General features: G+C 42.9%; 1 protein-coding gene across 13 annotated transcripts in view; it reads right to left on the bottom strand.

The window, feature by feature from the left end:
- GRIP2 (glutamate receptor interacting protein 2) overlaps positions 1 to 22,918 on the bottom strand; it is a 355,815-nt gene that overhangs the window by 100,227 nt on the left and 232,670 nt on the right. For 2 of the 13 annotated variants that reach the window (XM_081901417.1, XM_081901416.1), the window contains exon 1: positions 4,634 to 5,494. The exons of the other annotated variants lie outside the window; for them this stretch is intronic. In XM_081901417.1, coding sequence (XP_081757543.1) covers positions 4,634 to 4,673 — 40 coding nt within the window. In that variant the 5' untranslated portion in view covers positions 4,674 to 5,494. Of the gene's footprint in view, positions 1 to 4,633; positions 5,495 to 22,918 lie in introns of those variants that run through there. 13 annotated transcript variants of the gene reach the window in all.

Genomic DNA, 22,918 nt, shown 5'->3' on the forward strand with positions numbered 1-22,918 from the left:
ACATGAGTTGCAACAGGAGCACTACCACCATTCAAGTATGTGGGAAAAAATTAAGGAATGGATCCCCTAATGCATGTTTGGGTTAAACATGGGTCCTGGGTCTGGAAAGGTTGAAGATACCTGCTCTAGGCTTTGTAGAGAACTGTTTGCCTTTGCGTTTGACAATCAAGATCACGATTCTCAGTAGTATCATTAAGATTAGTGCCTGCAGGAGCAAAAAATTATTCATGGCTTTTTCCAGTATAGATCTTATCATCAGAATGACAAGATAAAACCCACCCCTTCCCCTTTTGTTAAACATCAAAACAGGCAAACTTAGGAATGGCTTATCATCACTGAAATTGCACTGCCTACGAAATGTAAGTTTGAGGGAAGTCAAGAAGTACATTTTCCTCTGCTGAAAGGTGGCAGGGGGAGCGGGGAAAGGAATAGAAATTGGACTGTGTTGTTCTTACTGAACTGCTGGCCCTGACAAGACAACAGTTCCATTAGCCATGCTAAGTACTATCAATAGGGTTAATGGTGATGGCCTTTGTACAAAGATCAGATGTTTGCTAAGTCAAACAGCACATAAGAGTTTGAAAGCAGTCTAATGGAAAAAAGCCCTTGAATACACTTTAGGGGAGAGCATACATCTGGCTTGTCAGAACCAGGCAAAAATAAAGGTCATATTTTCAGTACTTCCGATTCTCCTAATAAAATTATTCTAAGCAATTTTGTGGAAAATTATAAGAGTGTTGAAATTAAAAACAATGTTAACCTTATCCTCACCTACATTAATTTTATCCTTAAAAAACAACAACAACCCACAGAGTATATAGTATTACTCACTTGCTGCAGGAGGGGAGCAGAGGTTGGGAAATAGCAGCTTGCCGAAAGCATTCTTGTGAGTTTGAACCAGTGACTTCCTGGGTCAGTCATAAGAGCCCTGCCAGATCAGACCAAAGGCTTGTATAGCCAAGCATTCTTTTCCCCAATCAGATGCCTCTGGGAAGCTCACAAGGAGACCATGAGCAGAACTGCATTCTCCCTCAGCCACTGTTATATCCATGGCCCTGTACACTAGCATTTGTCCTCCAAGGTTGCTTTCAGACCTTGTGGTAAGCAAATCCTATATAGAGGATTACGAATGTTCTGCCTTTGTTATGTTTGCAATACACACTACGTTTATCTTATTTCTTTAGAGAGAGAAAAATAAACCACTTTATCACCAAATCTACAAGAAGTGTACACTGCACGGTAGAGTATGGTACTGTTCCAGACTATGGGGTATAAAATGGTTACATGCATGCATATGTGGTCGGGTACGGGTGCAAGGGGCAATCAGGTCAAGAAATTGGTCCATTAGGTACAGAGAGCCTTACTCAAGACAGAAGGCACCTAATGGGGGAAGAAGATCAGAAGGCAAGAGGAAAGTTCAGCCAAGAGGTGCTTAAATACAAGGTGGTGGAGGATTTGTCAATTGGAAATACTGAGGTGTTACTGATTGTTTCTTTTCAAGGAATCTATGAAAATGCTGCGGAATCTGCAACATGCCCTGCTATTCCAGGAAGCTATGAAACAAGCTGACAATGGCTAGAGTGCCAATGGCATAAGACTTACTGAGAAGATGAACGGAGAATGAAGGGACATTCTGCGAAGCACACAACTGTGCCTATCATGAGGCGGTGGGGATGGAGGCAACAAAGAATCTCTTCAAGTACCAGTTACCTGGAATTCTCTTTCATCCCTGCAGCCACAGATGACACCACATCTTCCCATTCAATGGCTGCTGCTACTCTGCCTGAACTGGACCCACCTCACTTCTCATCTCCCTTATCATGCCAAATTGGGCAATGGTATCTTCAAAGGCCTCCAAGTCAGCACAGGCTGGAATACCTAAAAAAAGGCACCAAGGTATAGTAGTACATAAACCTACACTGCCCGATAGGGAACATCCCATCTTCAGACTTAAAAGATGGGTGGGTCCTGCCCAGAGGCATTTCCACATAGGGATCAGCACCTGGAGTACCCAGGCCCAATCATGGGATACCAACTTAGTTCAATACGTGATGATTGAGTTTGGAAGGAGGGAGTTTTGTGTGTGGTAACAGGACTTAGCAGCAGTCAATGGAATAGGAGGCAATACAAATTTGTCTTTCACCACCTGTCACCATGATTTCTGTCGCTATTCCACTGTTTATCTTACACAAATTCAAAAAATGGTTCGCACAGAAATCCAAACGCAATCTCTATGTGATTATTTATAAATATTTATAAACCACTCACATTATAACATATCGGAGCAGTGTTCAGAAAAGGAAAACTAAGCAGTAAATATACACCCAAAGTGATAAATTTAAAATAAGAGTAGAAAACTAGAAGATGATCGGTGGATGGTATTTAGGAATTTAATTCAAAAAAGGCTTGGGTTAATCATTTTTTAAAGTTATGCCTGTACCTGATACATCTAAATATAAAAGATTTTAATGTAACTATACTTTAATAAGGAACAAAACAGCCAATATAAAATAGGCTGTACTAAAATTCACAAAAAGTGGAAGGAGGGAATAAAGAATTATGCATACAGTAATGGGGAAATTGGTAGAAGGTTGTCATATTGGTCCTGGGAATTACAAAAGGCAGTGAAATCTTTACTGAGCTGAAAGCTCCCACTTATATAAATATTTGCCTCTAACATACATATGCCTACAGTGAATGTTTAAAACTTTGTGTTATTATTAACATTTAAATATCTACAATTCCAGATCAGTTTTGCTAACGTCTAAAAACTGAGATGCACCTTGCTGAATGTTGAACAGAAACATGCTCAGTCCACATTCACTGGTATATGAGAAAAATGTGAAGAAACTAAGTTGTAAGCCATTTTAGAAGTATTTATATGGCAGGGCAGCCTATTAATTCTTCAAAAATATCCATTTTCAGATATGCATGGCCAGGCATCTTGGATTATCAGCATTCAGCATGTGAATGTTGATACAGGTGAAGAGAAGCAAGCTTAAAAATAACTTAACTTTGCCTGAAGTGGAGTTTATGAAGCTTTAAACTTTCACATACCAACGCAGAAGTGGATGGACTTTTAAAAAGGTCTGTCAGTAACAGGGACAAGTCTACAGTATCAGTTTTTGCCAAACTATCCTGGGTTTTCAGTGTCCTCTCCTAGTCAAAGGGTGAAGTTCTCTTATGAAACTAAGTAGCCGGCCTAAAGCGTGGCTAATTGCCGTAAAGAATACATGAGCAGACAAAACTAGGTTAATATATCCAAATTGCATCTTTTTATCATATAAAACAGGGTTAAGAGGGCAGTTGTGGAAGAAGCCAACATAGGATTATAAGTTTGCCTTTCCTTGTTCATTTATTCAATCAGATCAGAGAGGCAGGTCAAGAAGATGTTACCCTTTAAAGATTAACAAAGAGTCTAGTGGCACCTTAGCACCCAAGTTTAATGTGACATAAGCTGTCACAAGTTCACTTCATCTGATGAAGTGTTATCCTCAGTTGGGAGATGTGCACACATGCACACACTTACATGGGTTGGTTACAAGTATGTGTCTGAACCCACATGTGTGTCCAAACACACATGGATTCATTTTTTGATGCTTTGTTACAACAAACTAACATGGGTACTCTTCCTTGAGATAGTCCATTTTCTCAAAGTGCTGAACTTTTCTTTCTTTCTTTTTTACAAGGAGACCACCTAGACCAACCTTCCTGCCCGGGCTGAAAAACCCAAGGGTGACAGTGGAACTCAGTGAGCATAATTAAGCATGAATCACATTTTATCACCACCAGCTCTCTCTAACAATAGGTTGTTGTAAAATCTATTCAGCTTGCAAAGTCACAGTGGAATGAATACTCATTAGCCCTCTTCTCTGAGATGAAAAGAAACAGAGAGAGAAATAAGTGTGGTCATTTTCTGCGAAAGTAAACTATCATAGAGTGCAGTTCCTGAGGGCCACCCTGCAGCTTATGGCTTCAGTGTGAACACGCGGTAAAATAGATGCACTCAGCCAATTTCAAATGTGGTGGTGTACATTGGGTCTACCTGTGTACACACCCTTAATCTGCAATGTGTGGAACAGCCCTCCATCATAAGGCAATTTTCTAGTGAATTAGAATCATTAATGTGTTATATTATTACAGTAGACTGACTGCTTGATCTTAGGAAGACCACTGCACAGAGTTAGCAGGCTGCCTATTTTTAGCATGCTCCTTTACTGCTCACAAAAGCTGCTCCTTAGTCTTTTCTATGCAAGCTCAGCTTTATAGTAAAAGGGAAAATACAAAATTACATGGAGCTACACACAAATCCCCCACGGGGTGGGGTAGGGGGAGACATGAAAGCTACAAAAAGACTTTTAAAAGAGGTGTTCAGTATAGCAACCCACAGTTTCCAAGGTGACAAAGTCAAATTAATTACATGCAAGTGAACATATAAACACAGCTGCTTAAAACAAAAGCATGGAAACCACAGCAAAAGAGCAGAACAGATTTTGAGAGACTTTTAGTAAAGGTGGGCATCACGTTTGTAAAAAAATGAAATGAAATAAAGTTCGAAGGATCAAGTTTCTTTCACAAAGAAGATCAGATCAAATGAAAAGAAATGGAAGGTAATATTTTAAGTCTCACTCACCGAAGTCTGACTGCAAATCCTTTTTCAGCCCGCAAAGCATGTCTGCTATTTATCTATCAAAGCATTCAGCTAAATTGCAAGAGGCACTCCTCTCTCTCCGCCTTGGATGGCACTGGAATCACATTACAGCAGCCTCGCTCTCTCAGGCTGTCTCCCACAAGAGAGAAGGGCTTTACTGCACTCCTCCACTTAAACGGAACAAAGTCCTATTGACTCTACCAGACTGACACCCAACAAATGGTACACTCCCTTGAAATAAAAATTAAAAGCGATGTCAGTCGAGATCTCTAGATTTGGAAAGCAGATAATTATTATTATTATTATTTTAAAAAGGGGAACAGATCTTTGATATGTTCCCTTAAGAAAATCCAGCAACAGATCTGTCAAACTGGCTCGCCACGAGGCAGAACAGGGCAAGAGTTTTTAAACGCAGGCATTAATGAAGAAATTCTGGTTGAAGGTGAAGCAGCATGGGCAAAACTGAACACTGGCTCCCCAGCTTCCGCAGAGAAGGCAAAGCAGGCACTTCGCTCCCATCTGCATTCCAACTTAGCGCACGCTGGGGGAGAGCAGCCATCAGCCCACATGGGTGGTGCGCTCTCGTCTTTCAGGCAGTCTTTTGTTGCTCTCACCCAGGAAAAGAAAATCCATAGCAGTCCCCAGAAGGCTGGATTTAAACCTCTTCCTTTGTGTTTCTAAGCCAAAATGCTTTCCCTCCCTTTGCTCAATCCAGCGGCACAAGTGCAAGTTGGAAGGCAGCAGCGATGACTTAAAGGTAAAAGAGAAGGAGAAAAAATATTCTAAGTTGCAGGCAGCAACATTGTCAGAGTGAGGGAGAAGACTGCAAGTGCTGCAATACTGCTCCACGCCACTCTTTGCTCTCTCTCTCTCTCTCTCTCTCTCTCTCTCTCTCTCTCCACCCCCTTTGTCAACCGACAACTGCACGGCCTCCAGCACCTTTCAAGGCAATGTCAAGCTGCTGCCAAAGCATTATGCTCCCTTCTCTAAACACAGAGCCAGGGCACAGGAGCATGAAGCAGCAGTTCTGTCGCCTGATAACTCAATTTAACCCTTCTTCGCAGGGCAAACTGGCCAGCCGTGTGCAGATTCGCATTGCCTGCTTCAGATGGTAGGCAGCTAAGTTTTATTCAGAATAAATCCTCTTATATCAATGCACCTAATGTAGTTATACTCATTAATTTCAATGGGCCTACTCTGAGTAAAACATTGTTGAATACCACTCTGCAGAGTCTGTCCGCCCATTGATTATAATAAGCACCAAAAAGCTGAATATGGACTCTAATATGAAGGAGGGAAAAGGAGCACATACAATTGCACCTTGCTGGACAACAGAGATTGCAGTGTTGAACCTTGGGGATGTAGTGGTATTTCTCCCTAGAAGTACCAACTGGCACAGGAAGAGATTTGGGCAGTGGTCACTCAAGCTGGGGCTACTGATCCATTTTAGTCTTAAGAGTTGGGACTACAAGGGTCATGCAGGAATCTTTTCCCTAACGTAGAGCTTGAACCCACAAACTTGAGATTAAGAATCTCAAGCTCTATTGACTGAGCTACATATATTCAATGCACTGATTCAATGTGCCGGACACTTGCGCACCACTCCACCTGCATATGCCCATAGTCTATGGCTTTGCAAATGCTTGCAGTCTTCATGGAGAAAACGCTGCGCTGGGTTGCTGCACTGGTTTCAGTACTAAAATGTCATGGACATGCAAAGAAGAAGAAAAGAGGAACTTTCTATCTGACTGCTTGCCACAACCTCATAGAGGCACTGGCTTCTCCAGAGGAGGGGGGGGGGAGCGCATGACGCGCCGTCGCAAGGAGCCAGCAGATGGAGCCAAACGCCTTCTGAAAATTGAGGGGGCCCAATTTGGCCCCAATACATTCATGGGGCCGAAACTACCTAGGCCCCTAGGAGTCAATGTCCATGTAGAAATATATTTAGCTGCCTTATACTGAGGCACACCATTGGTCCCTCTATCTCAGTATTGTTTACACTGACCCACAGCAGCTCTCCAGGATTTCAGGCAGGCATCTCTCCCAGTCCAAACTGGAGAGGTCAGGGATAGAACCTGGGTTGTTTTTTTTTCCATGTAAAGTAGATGCTCATCATTCAGCAATGATCCTTCTACAGAATGACCAAAAGTGCTCTCAGCCCAAAAGCTGTATTTGGGAATTTGGCCCCTGGATAGCTCAGTTGGCTAGAGCGTAGTGCTGATAAAACCAAGGGTGCAGGTTCAGTCCTCATATGGGATTGCAGGGGGATGGACTAGATAAACATCAGGGCCCTTTCCAACTCTACACTTCTATGACTTCCCACCTTTCCAGCAGTACCACAACCATGGTGTCAACACTTTATCCTCAAACTGGCTGCCCAGTTTAAGGGAAGCAAACCTTGAGGTTGCTACACATACAAAAAGTAGCAAGGCAGATTCTGGAGAAGAGTTGATATTGCAAAAGGAAGGCACAGATCCAAGGCAAACCCACAAGGCAACCCTGCAAGGCCACCCTGCACGACCCTGTCTTTCCACACTTCATGACATATTGGCCATGATCTGACCAAAGTGAACACTTTTTATGTCATATTGATTTCTTGAGAGAGCCGAGCATATACTTAAAATCTCTCACTGAAAACAGAGTGACATAAAATTACTCGACTTTGGCTTGCTTGTGTCTATAATAAATGGCTGGACATTGTGCTATCCGACTGCCCCTTTCGTCTTCCTTTAGGATAGGCTTGAGGGGAAGAGGTTCAAGAAGGCACATTCCAGCCAGTTCTTTATTTAAAGATCAGAGAGCCAGGGATCACCCAGCCCAACATTCTTGACACTCACTGTCCTGGTATTCATCCCCAAGCATTTCCCATTCATGATGTGCTTCAGAACAGCATGCCTGAGTTTTTAATAACACTGAATTCTTATAACACTACACCAATATGCCCAAACTCACACTAATGAATCCAATGCAGTGTGCTAAAAATAAGACCCTGAAAATGGGGTGATGAAGATGCTTGATTGCATAACTGGAAAAGTTTCCACTTTGAAAGTTAGCATGGGTAAAACGATGGAAATGTTGTATTATGTGTTCAAATAAATAAATAAATAAATAAATAAAGCTAGTGAGATTGTACAAGACAATGGGCACAAATGGAGGTGCAAATTTTTGTCTTCATTAGACATAGGAAGTCTCTTTCTTTAATGAAATGGAGAAATGGAAGAACCTTGCTGAGTATTGTGTCCACTTCTGGGCACCACAATTTAAAAAGGATATTGACAAGCTGGAACATGTGCAGAGGAGGGCAGTCAAGATGATAAACCTACTGGAAACCAAGCCTTATGAGGAACGGTTGGAGGAGCTAGGTATGTTAAGTCCGGAAAAGAGGAGACTGAGAGGAGACATGATAGCCATCTTCAAATATCAAAAGGGCTGTCACAAGGAAGAAGGAGCAAGCTTGTTTTCTCCTGCTCTGGAAGGTAAGACCTCAACCAATGGATTCAAGTTACAAGAAATGAGATTCTGACTAAATATCAGGACAGTAAGAGACAGTGAAACTGACTCCCTCAGAAGGTGGCAGACTCCTTGCCTGGAGGTTTTTAAGCATAGGTTGAATGGCCACCTGTCATGTATGATCTAGTTGAGATCCCTGCAATGCAGGAGGTTGTACCTGGTGACCCCTGGGATCCCTTGCAACTCTACAATTCTATAATTCTATGGTGATATGGATACTTCCCTTTCTCACACAATCATTGATAACCTAAAAATAGCAGGTTATGGCTTTGTTGTTGTTGTTTAGTTGTTTAGTCGTGTCTGACTCTTCGTGACCGCATGGACCAGAGCACGCTAGGCCCTCCTGTCTTCCACTGCCTCCTGCAGTTTGGTCAAGCTCATGCTGGTAGCTTCGAGAACATTGTCCAACCATCTCGTCCTCTGTCGCCCCCTTCTCCTTGTCCCCTCCATCTTTCCCAACATCAGGGTCTTTTCCAGGGAGTCTTCTCTTCTCATTGCTCCAAATATTGGTAATCATCATGCATGGAGGCTCATGACATGATTCAGGCTATGCCACCGGAGGCTTCTATTCTTTTACCATTTGCCTTAATATTTGATTTCAATATAATGGAGATATACAATACAGAATAACCCACATGTATGCATTAACACCTGCCTCCAAATGAGGGTTTTGAAGTGTTTGCCAGACCTAATGAATCTTTATGTATTTATTTACTCTAACATTCATATCATGCCTTTCTTCCATTATGGAACACAAGGCAACATGCATAAAATTCTCAAGCAGTCACCATCCAATGACTGACCAGAATCAGACCTGCTTAACTTCAGCAAGATAGTGGCTTCACATGCTTTTAGGTCATACCCTGGAACCCATTAAAAAAGAAGATGAAACAGACAATTGTGACAGCCAGTGGAAATTAACCACGACATCATGATTTATGCACAGTAACATCTCTACCTTGGGACAAAGTCACTTGCTTAGGGTTCAAGTGCCTTGAGCAGAAAGCTAAAATTAGCAAAATCAAAAAACCAAAGCACACAGAGGAGAATTATACCCTGTAATTTGTTATTAAGGGGAAAACACCACAGTTGTCTTTGATAAATGCAATTAGTAACAGAGTTGAGTTTGCAATTAGAATCCCTTCACACACTGCATAGCATTTCCCAAGAAAAATCATTGGGTGAGCTTTGGAAATTTTTCAGAAAAAAGGATACTGCTGGAAACTGCTAATTTGGAGTAGGTAAAATGCATTAGTTAAAAATGACAACGAAGTTGATTGTATTAATAGCGTACTCTTTTTAATCTTGCACCCCCCCCCAATATATGCATTAAGAAACCTGAACCATCATGGTAATTTGATTAAACATAGTAGGTATGTTTCTTTCCTAGCATACCTCAAACTAGCCCTGCAATTAACTTTTGTATAATGAATGTCCAGAGTGAGGTTATAGCAACACAGCACATCGTGAATGAGAAACCTGTAGCCCTCCAGATGTTGATGGACTGAAATTCTCATTATCGCTGACCACTGGCCATGCTAACTGGGGTTGATGGGAGTTGAAGTCCCACAACATCTCAAGCACCACAAGTTCCCCACCCCTGTTCTGTTCGAATGACAGCCCAGTCCAAGACCAGCTAAAACAGAAAGATAAAATAAGTAAGAAGGAGAGCAAAGGCCCTTCAGCAAATACCACCTGGGCAGCAGACTGCGCAGGTCTGTTAGAGTGAAATTTCTTGTATTTCTATTTAAAAACTAAATATAATTTTGAGAAGTTATTTCTGAATTTACACTTATGAAGTTAGCCTATGTCAATTGCATTCAGATCTGCCCCATCTTTTGCGTGTAGGACTTCAGGGTGAAGCTCTAGGTTCAGGCTTGCTCCAGAAGTAGGACTGGAGTCACCTGTACTAGAATGTGAAAAGGTGTGTATATATGTGTATATATATTTATTTGTTTATTTGAAGATTTTTCCAATTACAGAAGAGCAGCTCGCTAGTCAGACTTTCATTAACCAGCTTTACATTTAGCACTCATTTAAAGCCTAACCACTAATTTACAGTTACAAATCGTATTCTTTGAAAAGCATAACACACAATATATTTAAAAGTCAGGCCTCTTACACGTTCTCCTGTTTAGAGTAAACATATACCAACTACACACCAAAAAGAGTTAAATGCCAAAAATGGGAACCATTATTCTGAGAATGCACCATTCAAATTAGGATAGACCTAATCTGCACAGGTATTTTATCCACCATAAAAGCAATCCCCATTCTTTGACCAAACCACCCCTTAATATGTGGCACCTGGAGGGCATTGCAAAGGAGCATTGCAAGAGGAAAGTCAGGAAAGCTTGCAGATGCCCAAGCCTGCGAGTTCATTATAGGAATTGATAAAATATTTCCTTCAAGACCAGGATCTCATCACAACACAGACCCATAGGGCTTCTCTAGGTATCTTTCCATAAAGATGGGATTCCTCTAGGCATTCTTAAAAGCTAATTCATCATCAATAATTGGCACTGCAAGATAAATGGACCTTTCCAACAAGCAATTATAGCTCTTACTTCAGAGAGAGAAGCTGCCAGTGCACAAAAAGAAGGGAGAATATTCTCGTTGAGTTTTTGTCTAGAGTCGTCCTCATTAACATTCTGTCTTCCTCAGAATTGGAATCCAATGAGAATTACCATACATGTTTGGCTACACAATATTTCAGTAAACAACCACATCCATCTTGGGCCTACTAAAGCTACAGCAGCATTGGCAGAGTCAGTAGCTAGGAGGCTTAAAAAAAGAAGAATCAGTCAGCTAGGAGCACCACATAGGATTGTGATTAATGGGAGAGAAGGGGTGCCAAAGTGACCCTCCATCTGACACCGGCCTCTTTGAAGTTCCAGGATTATGCAACATGTATAACAACTTTACCTAATCAGACTGGAATGCATGCCAAGATAACAGACTGATATTCAGTTCCAAGAAGCACTTTAGAGCAGTGTTTCCCAACCTTGGGCCTCCAGATGTTTTTGGCCTACAACTCCCATCATCCCTAGCTAGCAAGACCAGTGATCAGGGATGATGGGAATTGTAGTTCAAAAACAGCTGGAGGCCCAAGGTTGGGAAACACTGCTTTAGAGCAAGTGGGAAATTATTCTTTATTCTTATTTTAAAGAAACTGAAGGCATCGTAGGACCAGAGATATTTATCAGATAAGAGTATTCACTAAAGACTTGAGAGAAACTACTGTCACAGCATAACATGTGGAATTGCTTTTACAGTGATCTATTTTCTTTCCATATTTCTTTTAAAAATTGTGAAAAGGAGATGGACAGAGAGGAACATAATTTTAAAGGCACACACACAACCTCCGATAGTTAAGAGATACGCAAATGAGTTGATAGTTATGTGCTCCATGCAATGGTATGCGACATGAAGAGACACCCAAAACCTCAGACAGTGCACTAAATTTAGAACACAGTGATCTTCTGAGTTGGAGAAGGAAATCTGTTCTATGTCTCATGGCCTAATGCTTTCTTATTAGGTCCTAAAGAGTCTAGACTGGCTCCCAGTAAATTTCTGAGCACAATTCAAAGTGTTGATGCTGACCTTTAAAGCCCTAAACTGCCTCAGCCCTGTATACCTAGAGGAGGGTCTCCAACCGTGTCATTCAGCCCAGGCACTAAGATCCAGCTCCAAAGGTCTTCTGGTGGTTCCCTCACTGTGAGAAGTGAAGTTACATAGAACCGGGCAGAGGGCCTTCGCATTAGTGGCACCCATCCTGTGGAATGCCCTTGTGATCCTATCAGATGTTAAACAACTACAGTGGTACCTTGAGTTACAGATGCTTCAGGTTACAGACGCTTCAGGTTACAGACGCTTCAGGTTACAGACTCTGCTAACCTGGACGTAGTACCTCGGGTTAAGACTTTGCTTCAGGATAAGAAAAGAAGTTGTGAGGTGGCGGCGCAGTGGCAGCGGGAGGCCCCATTAGCTAAAGTGGTACCTCAGGTTAAGAACGGAGCTCCAGAACAAATTAAGTTCTTAACCTGAGGTACCACTGTATATGACTTTTAAAAGCCATCTGAACGCAGCTCTGCATAGGAAAGTTCTTAATGTTGGATGTTTTATCATTATATATATATATGTTGGAGGCTGCCCAGAGAGACTGGTGCAACCCAGCCAGATGGGCTGGGTATAAATATTCAATATTATTATTATTATTATTATTATTATTAATGGTGTCAGTGAACAGTTTTGGACATTCAGGGAACTGGGGCTCAAATTCCTGTTTCGCCATGCATTCACCGAGAGACTTTCTGCCGGTTGCTCTAGGGGTGCTCAAGATTGCAGCTGGTGGGGTGTGTTTGTGCACATTGTTCCACAGCCCCCTTCACCTATTACATTAATGCACCAGGAGATTCATCTGAACCCCCTTCTCTCTTTGCCTAACATACCTTTCAGGGTTGTTGCAATGGCAAACAGGAAAACCTATTGACAGCCTTTTTGAGCCCTTTATGGGGAAGTGGTACAAATGCGGCACATTTAAGTATTTCCTCTTTTTAACATGCACACGCACACGCACGCACACACACACACACACACACACTCCTTTGTCTACTGTAGGAAAGGATTTCAGCATGTTACATGATCTAGTATAAATGTAAGATACGCTACCATGGTAAATAATACCCACACAAGGCTTTAAAGAAAGCAAAGCCCTCAATCTTATCTTTTCTTCTGATTTCATGCAATCCCTTGGCACTAGAATCTTTTCTGGGACACTTTGCCAAGCCAAATGGAAAACTAAGTGAGTAGGTCATCACTCTTAATAGGTGTCACATACTTTCTTTTCAATGAGTAACAGTGTAACAATGCATTAACGAGAAATGAAACAGCATGTTAACACTAATTTGCATAGCATTAAACCATGATGCTTTGCTTCCTCGTTCTCCTTTGAAACCATCCTGACCTGCATACGAATCAAGATAAAATTTAATTGCTGGAATATTCAACAGAAGCACTGCGTTTCTGCTTAATAAGACTTCATTTTTACGCTAGCGCATCAGACACCTTTTCTCCAAGGTGCTATATCTGAGCTACTTCAAATGCAAACATATCTTCCCGGGGCTTAATTTTAATAAGCATTGCAACAGGATACACTTTAAAAGCCGATTGCCACATTTTGCAAAAGAGGAAATAAAAAATTAAACGTGTGCATTATGATAAAGCAGGCAATATCCCGGGCATAGGAAGGTAGAAATATTCAAACACAAGTAGCATAAAGAGCTTCCATGACACACCAGCTCACAATACAAAGTGAACATTAGCTTCCCTGGAAGGACTTTATGAAACAGACAGAACAAAAAGAACATGGCTAGGGCCTGGGGGTTTGGGGAGTCCAAGTGGGTATAGAAGGAGAGGCTTAGTGATGGGGGATTTTTCCAATTGGGGGAGTTTGCACAACAAATTCAGATAAGGTTATTCCCCACCAACAGTCCATAGGACTAGGACTCCCAGTCGTATCATTTCCAATGGGGAAAAATGGCATTGCATGCACCATTTTTGCAATGTGGCACGATAGCCTCATTTTCTCATCAGTTCCAGTCCCTTCCCAAGCGAAGCAACAGTTTGCTCTGATTTAGTGCTAAAGAGCAAGTTTTCTGGGGGAAAGCAGTGGGGCAAAGGTGAAATTTCTCAGACCCATGCCGAGAAAAGCTTGGGACAAGCGGAAAACCACTTGAAAGTGGAAAACCACTTTCGGGGCATGGGAAAAGTGGAAGTGGGGATGAGCCCTTAGTCTAAAGTTGTTCAATGCTTGTGTTCAGAGACATGCCCAGTTTGCAGCTTTTAAAGTGCTTCCTTGCCTCAGCCAACAGATCAGGAAGGAAAAGGCTGACTCCAACTAAGTCACTTTAGCATCCACAAACACAGTCTCAGTGCGACAGAAGGAATCCACACCAGATGACAAACCCATGTACTTAACCTGTTTGCCCAAAACATTCTGCTCACCATGAGTAAACCTAAATGGCTCTGACTTGCTTGTCAAAGATGACCATACCTTTTTTTCTGATCTCATGGGAACACATGGTTGTGCTGGTCCAAATTGTGTCACTGTTGGTGCATGTTATTTGAAAACTGATGAAGACTATATTTAATTAAGACAAATCTTAAGACAAAGGTGCATCTTAATATCAAGGTAAAATAAATGCACAACAGTGGTATTTGCACTGCTTGCGGTTGGAACTAGGACTGGAAGACAGATTAAGCATCTCTTCTGGCAGCGGTGTGAAAAGCAGCAGTTGGAAAGCGGGAACCAAGTATGCTTGGTTTAGGCAAGCTCTACGGACGCAGGGACTCTGTAAAATGAAAGCCATAGATTCAGCTAAGAAACTGCAAAGAGACAAATATGGACATTTTAAGTCATTATCATTTCAGCTGGAATACTTTAATTGAAAACAACTAATCTTCCAGCAGGTTGCTGAAGGTTTTATAAGCCAAATGGTCTGAGTTTTCTTTTGTAGTCACGCTGCAATGACTGCAGGGCAGCATATGCCGCTTTTGCGGTCTCTGCCTGCAACAGACTCTTTAATCAGGAGCAGGGACACTACTCAACCTTATTTCTCATGTAGAAACAGCCCCAGCACAAGCAGCCACTCACTGGCCTGCTTCCCAGGCTCCTGGATGCTTTTCAGTGGCGAGTGGGATGCTGTTTTTGAACAGGAGCTCAACTCAGCTCCCACCAGTTTAAGTTCCCACCGATGACATTGATTTTGGGTCTCCCAAGATTCAGCTTCATTGGATGGCCCCAGGTCCTAGCATTGTGAGAGACAAGAGGCAAACACCTCCACGTTCATTTTCGTTCCGCTAGGCATAATTTTATACATCTTCTGGCCAATGGCAACTACTGTGGCTACCTTTTTTAGAAAAGAAAGAGAAGACAAGTTGACACCTGCTTGCAAATGTGTGGTCTGGCCCTTTATTCCTGTGCTGTTGCATCCCTGCAGTGTGAAATGTTTAAGAGAGACATAGAGGGATGGGTGTAGGTATAAGACTGAGGTCGGCAACCTAAGGTTCATGGGCAGGTAGTGGCCCATGGGGCTTGTCTACCCGGTCCATGGTGACCCCTGCCGCCCCCTGCTCTTACTGGCATGGTGCAGCACAGGGACAGACTTCCGGGTTGATGGCACCTGTGTGCAGGCGCTCCTCCGACCCGGATGTATGCCAGAAATAGCTTGTGCACACACATGTGGGATGGAGAAGCGCCCGTGCGCATGCGCACCCACTATTTCTGGTGCACATCCGGGTTGGAGGAGCGCTGGAAATAGCGTGTGCACATGAGCACTCCTCTGGCCCATCTTCCGACAGATGGAGCGTGGACCAGCCCATCATTCAGTAAGCTTGCCAATCCCTGGTATAAGATGATCTCAAATGCACACAGAAGAACTTTTGCAGGGTGGGGTGGGGAATCAAACAAGAATCTTGGGTATCAGCCTGCAGATACAGAGCCTGCATAACTCTTAGATTACTCACAGATAAAAGCAAGTATTTGCAAACCACTTTTGTCCATACTTTAAAAAAAAAAGTTTAAAATGCAGATTCTGTCTTGCCCTTTTTGTTTTAAGTTGCAACAGGCAAAGCAAGCAATATATCCTTCAAGCAGACTCAAGGTCAGTATAAGGCTCACAGGTTTTTACTGGAAAACTTGAACAGTGTCCAAGACATAAAATTTAATAGAAAGATTCCTGCCATTTCCATTAGCACCCCCCAAGATTCTATCATATAGTGCCTGTAGAAGTAAAGCCTTAAATTTTTCTGATTTCCAACCATGAAAGTGGTTTTTCACCTCTTAAAATCCTGTGAAGGTGAAAGCAAAGGCTACTTTCACATAATGACTAGTTTGGCTGAAACTGGCCCAAGACGTTTAGGTCCTATTTTGAAGTGTGTGAAAGTGGTAGCAGCTCCACACCCAAATAACTAAAATGGATAAAGACAGTAACCACTTACCTGGGGCACTGGGAGGGCGGCCGTTGTTGCTTGGTGCAGCTGTGGCATGGCCCCGGGGGACTATGTTTCACTTCCTGCACAGTGGGGGTTGGGATGTTTGGCCCTTCCCTCCCGACCAAGCAGGCATTGGCCCATACAAACAAGCCAACCAGTAACCCTGGAGAGGGCGGGCTTCCAGCCCCTTGAAGTGAGGGCCATACCCAGAGCCCACCCCCTCTTGGATTACCACTGGATTTAGCACCCACCCATCCTGTCTGTACATCCCCTGCCCACAGGTGAGCAGGCAGTGCCCTCTGTGGCACCCTCTTGGCTCATCACCCATTTTGGGTGAACCGGTAGTGCTCCCCTAAATCCGCCTCTGGAGCATGTTGGTAGAAGACTTTTGCAGGCCTATTTTCATTGAATTCTATACCTAGGTAGCCCATGCCACTCCTTCCAACTCAATGGGAGCTTCTACACAAGATTTGAATGCAACTCATAACAGAGAACGGCATGTGGAGCTAGTGCAGTCTACAGTTCATCCTGCTTCCTGTACCCAATTAGCTCTTTCCTGGATTCAGTGTGAAATGCACACCCTCCATTAATTTACTAAGCTTTCTGCAACCAGTCTGATCACCCCTTTGAAGCAATCCTCATCCTGTCAACTGCCCTGCATTATTGGGCACTTTTTCTTCTTCTACTTTTTTTTGGGGGGGGCAGAGGACATTTTGCATGCATCCCACCCACCCCTTCACTGGACACATTTGCTTTCGCCATGGAGCAAGGATGCACATTGCTTATTATTTTGCACAGCTAATAATTACATTTCACTAGACTTAAATTATTACACAAGACTTAAAATAATTTCAGAATAAGGAGACACATTTGTAACGCAAATGAGCACTCTGAATTAAGGAACGACTAAATAAAGACATCAAGGCCTTTTAGCACTGCTGAAGCTGTTTCTTCCACAATGAGCTGGCCCTGGAATTGAAAGTGTGGTTCAACACAACACTTAATATAGCCTATAGCCTCGCTACACTGCTCTTTTCGGTGCCAGGAGCAGACCTTTTTATTTCTCCAGACCTTTTATTGCATTTAAGCTCAATCACTTTTATCTGTTCTGGTTTTCCTGACAGTTTTAAATACTCAGTAATGTTGGCTGACTTTATAGTAGACTATCGTGGAATCTTGTGATGAATGGCAGTATACAAATTTTATATAGGATCCTATATTGCTCCAATTTATATCCTGCCCTTCTTCCTGAAAGAGCCCAAGGAACCCAAGACCAAGAGAGCCCATCCTCCGACAATCTTCACCTTCCTTTAAGACCAGCTTCCAGAGGACCTCTAGCAAAGGAGAACTAGTCACATGGCTGAAGTGAAGAGGGAGCTTGATGAAGCCCAAGGCCTTCTTATATCAGTTATCATTTACTTATTTCATAAAATGTATATACTGCTTGATTGCAGAAAAAGTTCAAAATGGTTTACAAAAAGAATGAAACCATGACATTATTAATAAAAACAATTTAAGTCCAGTTAGATGGATAGCATAGAAATAATAAAATTATTGTTATAATTCTTCAGAAAATTAACACCAGCAATAAGCTAAAAACAACACCAGCATTCTAAATATCTTGGTAGCCTTGTGTAAAAGGGAAAATAAATGTTTTTAGCAGGTGACAAAAAGAGTACAGTAAAAGTGCCTCCCTGATTTCAATAGGTAAAGTGCAGGTGCCACCAAGCTAAGATTGATTTCTTGCAGATATGGAACAAGTAATATGTGGCACCTGTTACAGTACCAGTTCCATAGGTCGACTCAGTCAGTAGAACATAAGACTCTTAATCTCAGAGTCGTGAGTTCAAGTCCCACGTCCTGGTGGAATGTTTGTTGTCTCTGAACGCATATGGGCAGGGGCCAAGGGCCACAATCCTGCTGTCATCCTGCCCGCCCACAATATATAGCCACATAATTTGTGGCAGGTTTTCCCAGAAGCAAAGTTTTAGTAACCTATCAACGCTACAGATTTAAGATGTTTCAATAGCTAGGGTTGGTGCCTCAAGTACTGGGAATCCCGGGAGCCTTCACTTCGTGAAAGTGCCTAGGCGAGAGGAAGCAGAATTTCCAGCTCCCTCACAAACTTACCATTTTCAGGATTATGTGTGGGAGTAGAAACGGAGCTGCGGTTTCTCAAGGTGAATATTTAACACGACATCAGCATCGATCCAAATAATATAAAAAAACACACACACCAGAAAAGCATGAGATCCAAGTAGAAAGCAGGCGAAAGCAGGTACTGTGTTTTCTTCAAGATGAACTTTGGGCTTTACGCGGAACACAGGCTTCAGTCTGGGTGGCGGAGGGGGAAAAAGAAGAGCAGGCTGCCACTAGCTCCTCTTTATTAGCACCAAGGGACCCAAAACACATAGCAGGCTTTTTTCCCCTTGACCAGACAGTCTCCGGCTTGGCAGCATTGCCTGGAGTCACTTACCCATGCCTTTCAGTGAAGTTACCATAGCAACACAATGCAGATGTAACCCAAGTGCTTTACACAGCACAGCTGATTTATGCCAGCCCATTCGAGGAACCAAGACAATGATATCTTGACTTTAAATAAGTCGCTGGAAAGTATCTGCTCTCCAACCACTCTGCCTCCTACCTTTTTTACCCACCAGAAAAGATCTTTTTAAAGTTTCATGAGCAACTTCAGTAATTCAGACTGGGGGGGGGGGGAAACTACAGTTGACTGGACTAGCTTTTAGAGCTGTAATCATCAGCACCACCACTCAGTCTTGTGTTTTCGGAAGAGCGATGGGTCTGTGCTGTCCGACAGCTTATTTTTCCATCACAACCTTTTAAAAATAAGGACTGGGGGAAGTGTGGGGGAAAAGGCAGCCAGGGCCAGCTCAGTCATGAGGCAGTTTGAGGCAATCCTCTTGGGTATTGGGCATCTCAGGGGGTGGCAAAGTGGTGCTCACTTGGGGCCCTATTCACCTGCCTCACCGCTGGCTTGGACAAGTCTAAAGAAGCCTCACAGCATCTGGCTTCCGCACACATGAGCTTTTGCAGGACTCTCCTCCTCCCTCTCTAGCCTTCCTCACCCCAAGATAGAATCAAGGCACACATGGGAGCTTCCTTAGAGAAAAGCGGTACCTAGAAGCTTAAACTAACTGTAAAATATTATCAAACTTTAATGAAAACTTTAAAGTGGCTGTGGGGCAGGTGGTTTCTTAGTCACCTCACCAGAAGGCCCTGGTGAGGCTGCTGAAGAAGCTCGAGACCACAGCTTCACAGTGAGTCCTGAAGGCTTTCTCTCTGCCTTGCAGACCTTTTTCCAACAGCTACAAAAGCTGAGGCTGCTGGTATCATACAGGCCTAGGGAGTTTCGTTGCTGGATAGGGGGTGTTGTTGCAGTTATTGATATTTTCATCTTTGTTTTTGACCTTCTTATGATTTCTATGGGAATTGTTCAATTAGATCATGTATAGTGGTACCTCTGGTTATGAACTTAATTCGTTCCAGAGGTCCGTTCTTAACCTGAAACCGTTCTTACCCCGAGGTACCACTTTAGCTAATGGGGCCTCCTGCTGCCACCGTGCACAATTTCTGTTCTCATCCTGAAGTAAAGTTCTTAACCCGAGGTACTACTTCCGGGTTAGCGGAGTCTGTAACCCAAGGTGTTTCTAACCCGAGGTACCTACTTACTTACTTATTTACTTATTTATTATTACTTTTGTAATAGGTAAAAGTAAAGGACCCCTGGACTGTTAAGTTCAGTCAGAGGTGACTTACTTACTTACTTACTTATTTATGATTACTTTTGTAATAGGTAAAAGTAAAGGACCCCTGGACTGTTAAGTTCAGTCAGAGGTGACTATGGGGTGCGGCACTCAGCTTGCTTTTCAGGCCAAGGGAGCTGGCATGACTAAACCGCTTCTGGTGCATGGAGGACTGTGATGAGTGCCAGAGCGCACAGAAAGACTGTTTACCTTCCTGCTGCAGCGGTACTTATTTATCTCCTGCCAACCTAGCAGTTCAAAAGCACACCAGTGCAAGCAGATAAATAGATACCGCTGTGGTGGGAAGGTAAATGGCATTTCCGTGCACTCTGGCATTCGTCACAGTGTCCCGTTGCACCAGAAGTGGTTTAGTCATGCTGGCCACGTGACCCGGAAAACTGTGGACAAACGTCGGCTCCCTTGGCCTGAAGCAAGATGAGCACCACACACCAGTCGCCTTTGACTGGACTTAACTGTCATGGGGTCCTTTACCTTTTTACCTTACCTACTTTTGTTATGTTGTAATTATGTATTTTTATGTTGTAAGACACTTTGAGCATGGTATATATTGTGGAAAGGAGGCATACAAATAAAATTATGTATGTACATATGTTGCCACTCTAATGAAGGATCCCCACCCTGGTCCTTTCTCAGAATGAGCCAAGACTAGACAGAAGGAGAAAGGTGATGTTACCACTACTGCAGCTGCAAGAAAAAGCAGGAAGGGGACAGAGCGAGGGTTGGAAGCAGCAGCCAAGGAGAAGCAGCAGCTGGGGCGGGGGGAGAAAATATGGAAGCCGCAGTAGGAAGAGAGAGAAGGAGACATCTCCCTTCGCCCCAGGCAGCATAGATTCCTGGGTGAGCCCCAAGGACAGCTGCATATATCTCACTAATTTTATAGTGGGCCTTAAAATAAAATCCCCACAGAAGCATCATCTGCTGCCAAACATAGAGCTTCACATAAACATTTTTGAGGCACATCTTTAGGAACCTCAAAACCTTCCTGTGAGAAATGGAGTGGGAGATAATGGTCTTCCTTGGGACACAAGGGCGAGTGGCCCACAGACGAGTCACAAAATTGTGCTGGTATGACTTTATTCACAGCTTTCACATTTACACAAAATTTGAACAAGTTGCCAGCCTGGATTAGGCAGTATGGCACATCACTCGAAGGTTCAATACGGTAAGCTGCTATGCAAATGGTTTTAAGTGGGCATGGGACAATTTAGATGAGTCATTTACTCATTTGCATCCACCTTGCCACCATCTAAGGTATGCTTGTAGTTCTGGTTTCTGAAATAAGAGAGCTCTTTTGTATATTTATATAAGCATGGGAATGAGAACAAAGAACATCCATTATGGTCTTTTGTAGGATTGTTTAAGAAAAGGAGACAAAAATGAGGCAGAACCAGACTAATGCATTTTCCTTGGGATATGGCACTAAAACAGCTGCAATTAGCATATCCATCTCAGAGAAAAAGGGGGCAAAGGGGACATAACTTAGTAGTAGTTCTCTTAAAATGCACCTTTCATTATTTATTTCTTACCAATTTATATCTTGCCTCCAGCCATAGACATGCAACAGGAAAACAAGGCATCTTAAATTAGCAGAAATGCAAAAACCAATAGCACAAAAAGAGCAGGTAGGCTCAACAAAAATAATTAAAAACTGAAAACAAAAAACAAAACAGTGACAGGCCTAAGGCTCATTAGAAGTCCCTCCCGCAATGTTGAAATACCATTATTGAGGAATAAATGTAGGCTTTCCTGTTGTCTGCCTTGTTTTTTGAGAGAACACGAGAACTTCTCCAACAGATCTCAACATCTGAGCAGGCTGTATGTAGGTGCAATGACTTCTAAAGCCCTAACCAGCACTTTGAATTGAGACCAGAAATACAACGGAAGCCAGCATAGTTGCGTTGTTTTCATGTGGGAGTAGTATGCTCCTTGATAACTGTACCCCATCAGCTGGAATGGGAAACCGGAGATTTCATTTGTGTTCCTGGTCATGATGCTGCATGTTTTCGCTTCCTCTGTTTTGCTTTGGTTTTATTCCAGGGATTAGGAGATTTGTTAGCACATTTTATTAAGTCAGATTGATTATTAACACCCATAGCCTTGGTAGAACTCACTTATTTCATTCGGGCAAAAAGGTATAATATAGTAAAGACCATCAATTTGTTAGCCTGTCCCTCCTCCCCGCTTTCTTCCTCAAGGGCAAAAGCTTAATTTGAGCTTAAACAGACCAGGCTCCTACACTGTATTTCCTCCAGCTTCAAAGGGAGACACTGAAAGCTTCAGAGGGGAGAGAGAAGTTTGACAGCTCATGGGGCTTTCCCCTTCTTGCTCCCCATTATGCATTTCAGCTTCACAAAGGATTCCCTCTGCAGGAGAGTCGAGCGCTAAAGCAGGTTATATTTTAGAGTGCAAAATCAAGAGGGGGTTAGCAAAGAGTGAGCGTGGGGGGAATTGAGCAGACAGCTGATTAACAGACTTGCATTTATGACAGTTTAATAATAGAGCTGTCACAATAGGAGAGATTTACTAATTGCAGAGTCTTTTCCTTTCAGGTCCCCATCACATTACCATTTAAATCCCTAGGCAACTTTCCCTAAACACCTCATTTTAAAAAGGAGGGAGAAAGTACCTTCAGTTCTTATTCAGCTAAATATAATGCATGCAAGCATGAGCAGTGAAAATGGGACTTTTGCTTAAGAACATAGGGTTTTATTTAGAACACAATAAGAGCCCTGCTGGATTAGCCAAAATCTAATCCAGCATCCTGCTCACACACTGGCCAACCAGAAGCATGGACCATTCTTCGTGGGCCCTGCCTACCAGCTGGGTATGTGGCAGCCTGCCCCAGACCCCTCTGCTAGGGCTATCCAGGTGCCACACCTTAGTGGATCCCAGGCTGAGGAAACTGCCTGGTGTCTTCTCATGCCATAATAGTAAATAGTTACAAGTGAATGCACATCTTTGCTATTGGGAAAGTGAG

The sequence above is a fragment of the Podarcis melisellensis genome (assembly GCF_964234715.1).
Source record: "Podarcis melisellensis genome assembly, chromosome: 2".
NCBI classification, from domain to species: Eukaryota; Metazoa; Chordata; class Lepidosauria; order Squamata; family Lacertidae; genus Podarcis; species Podarcis melisellensis.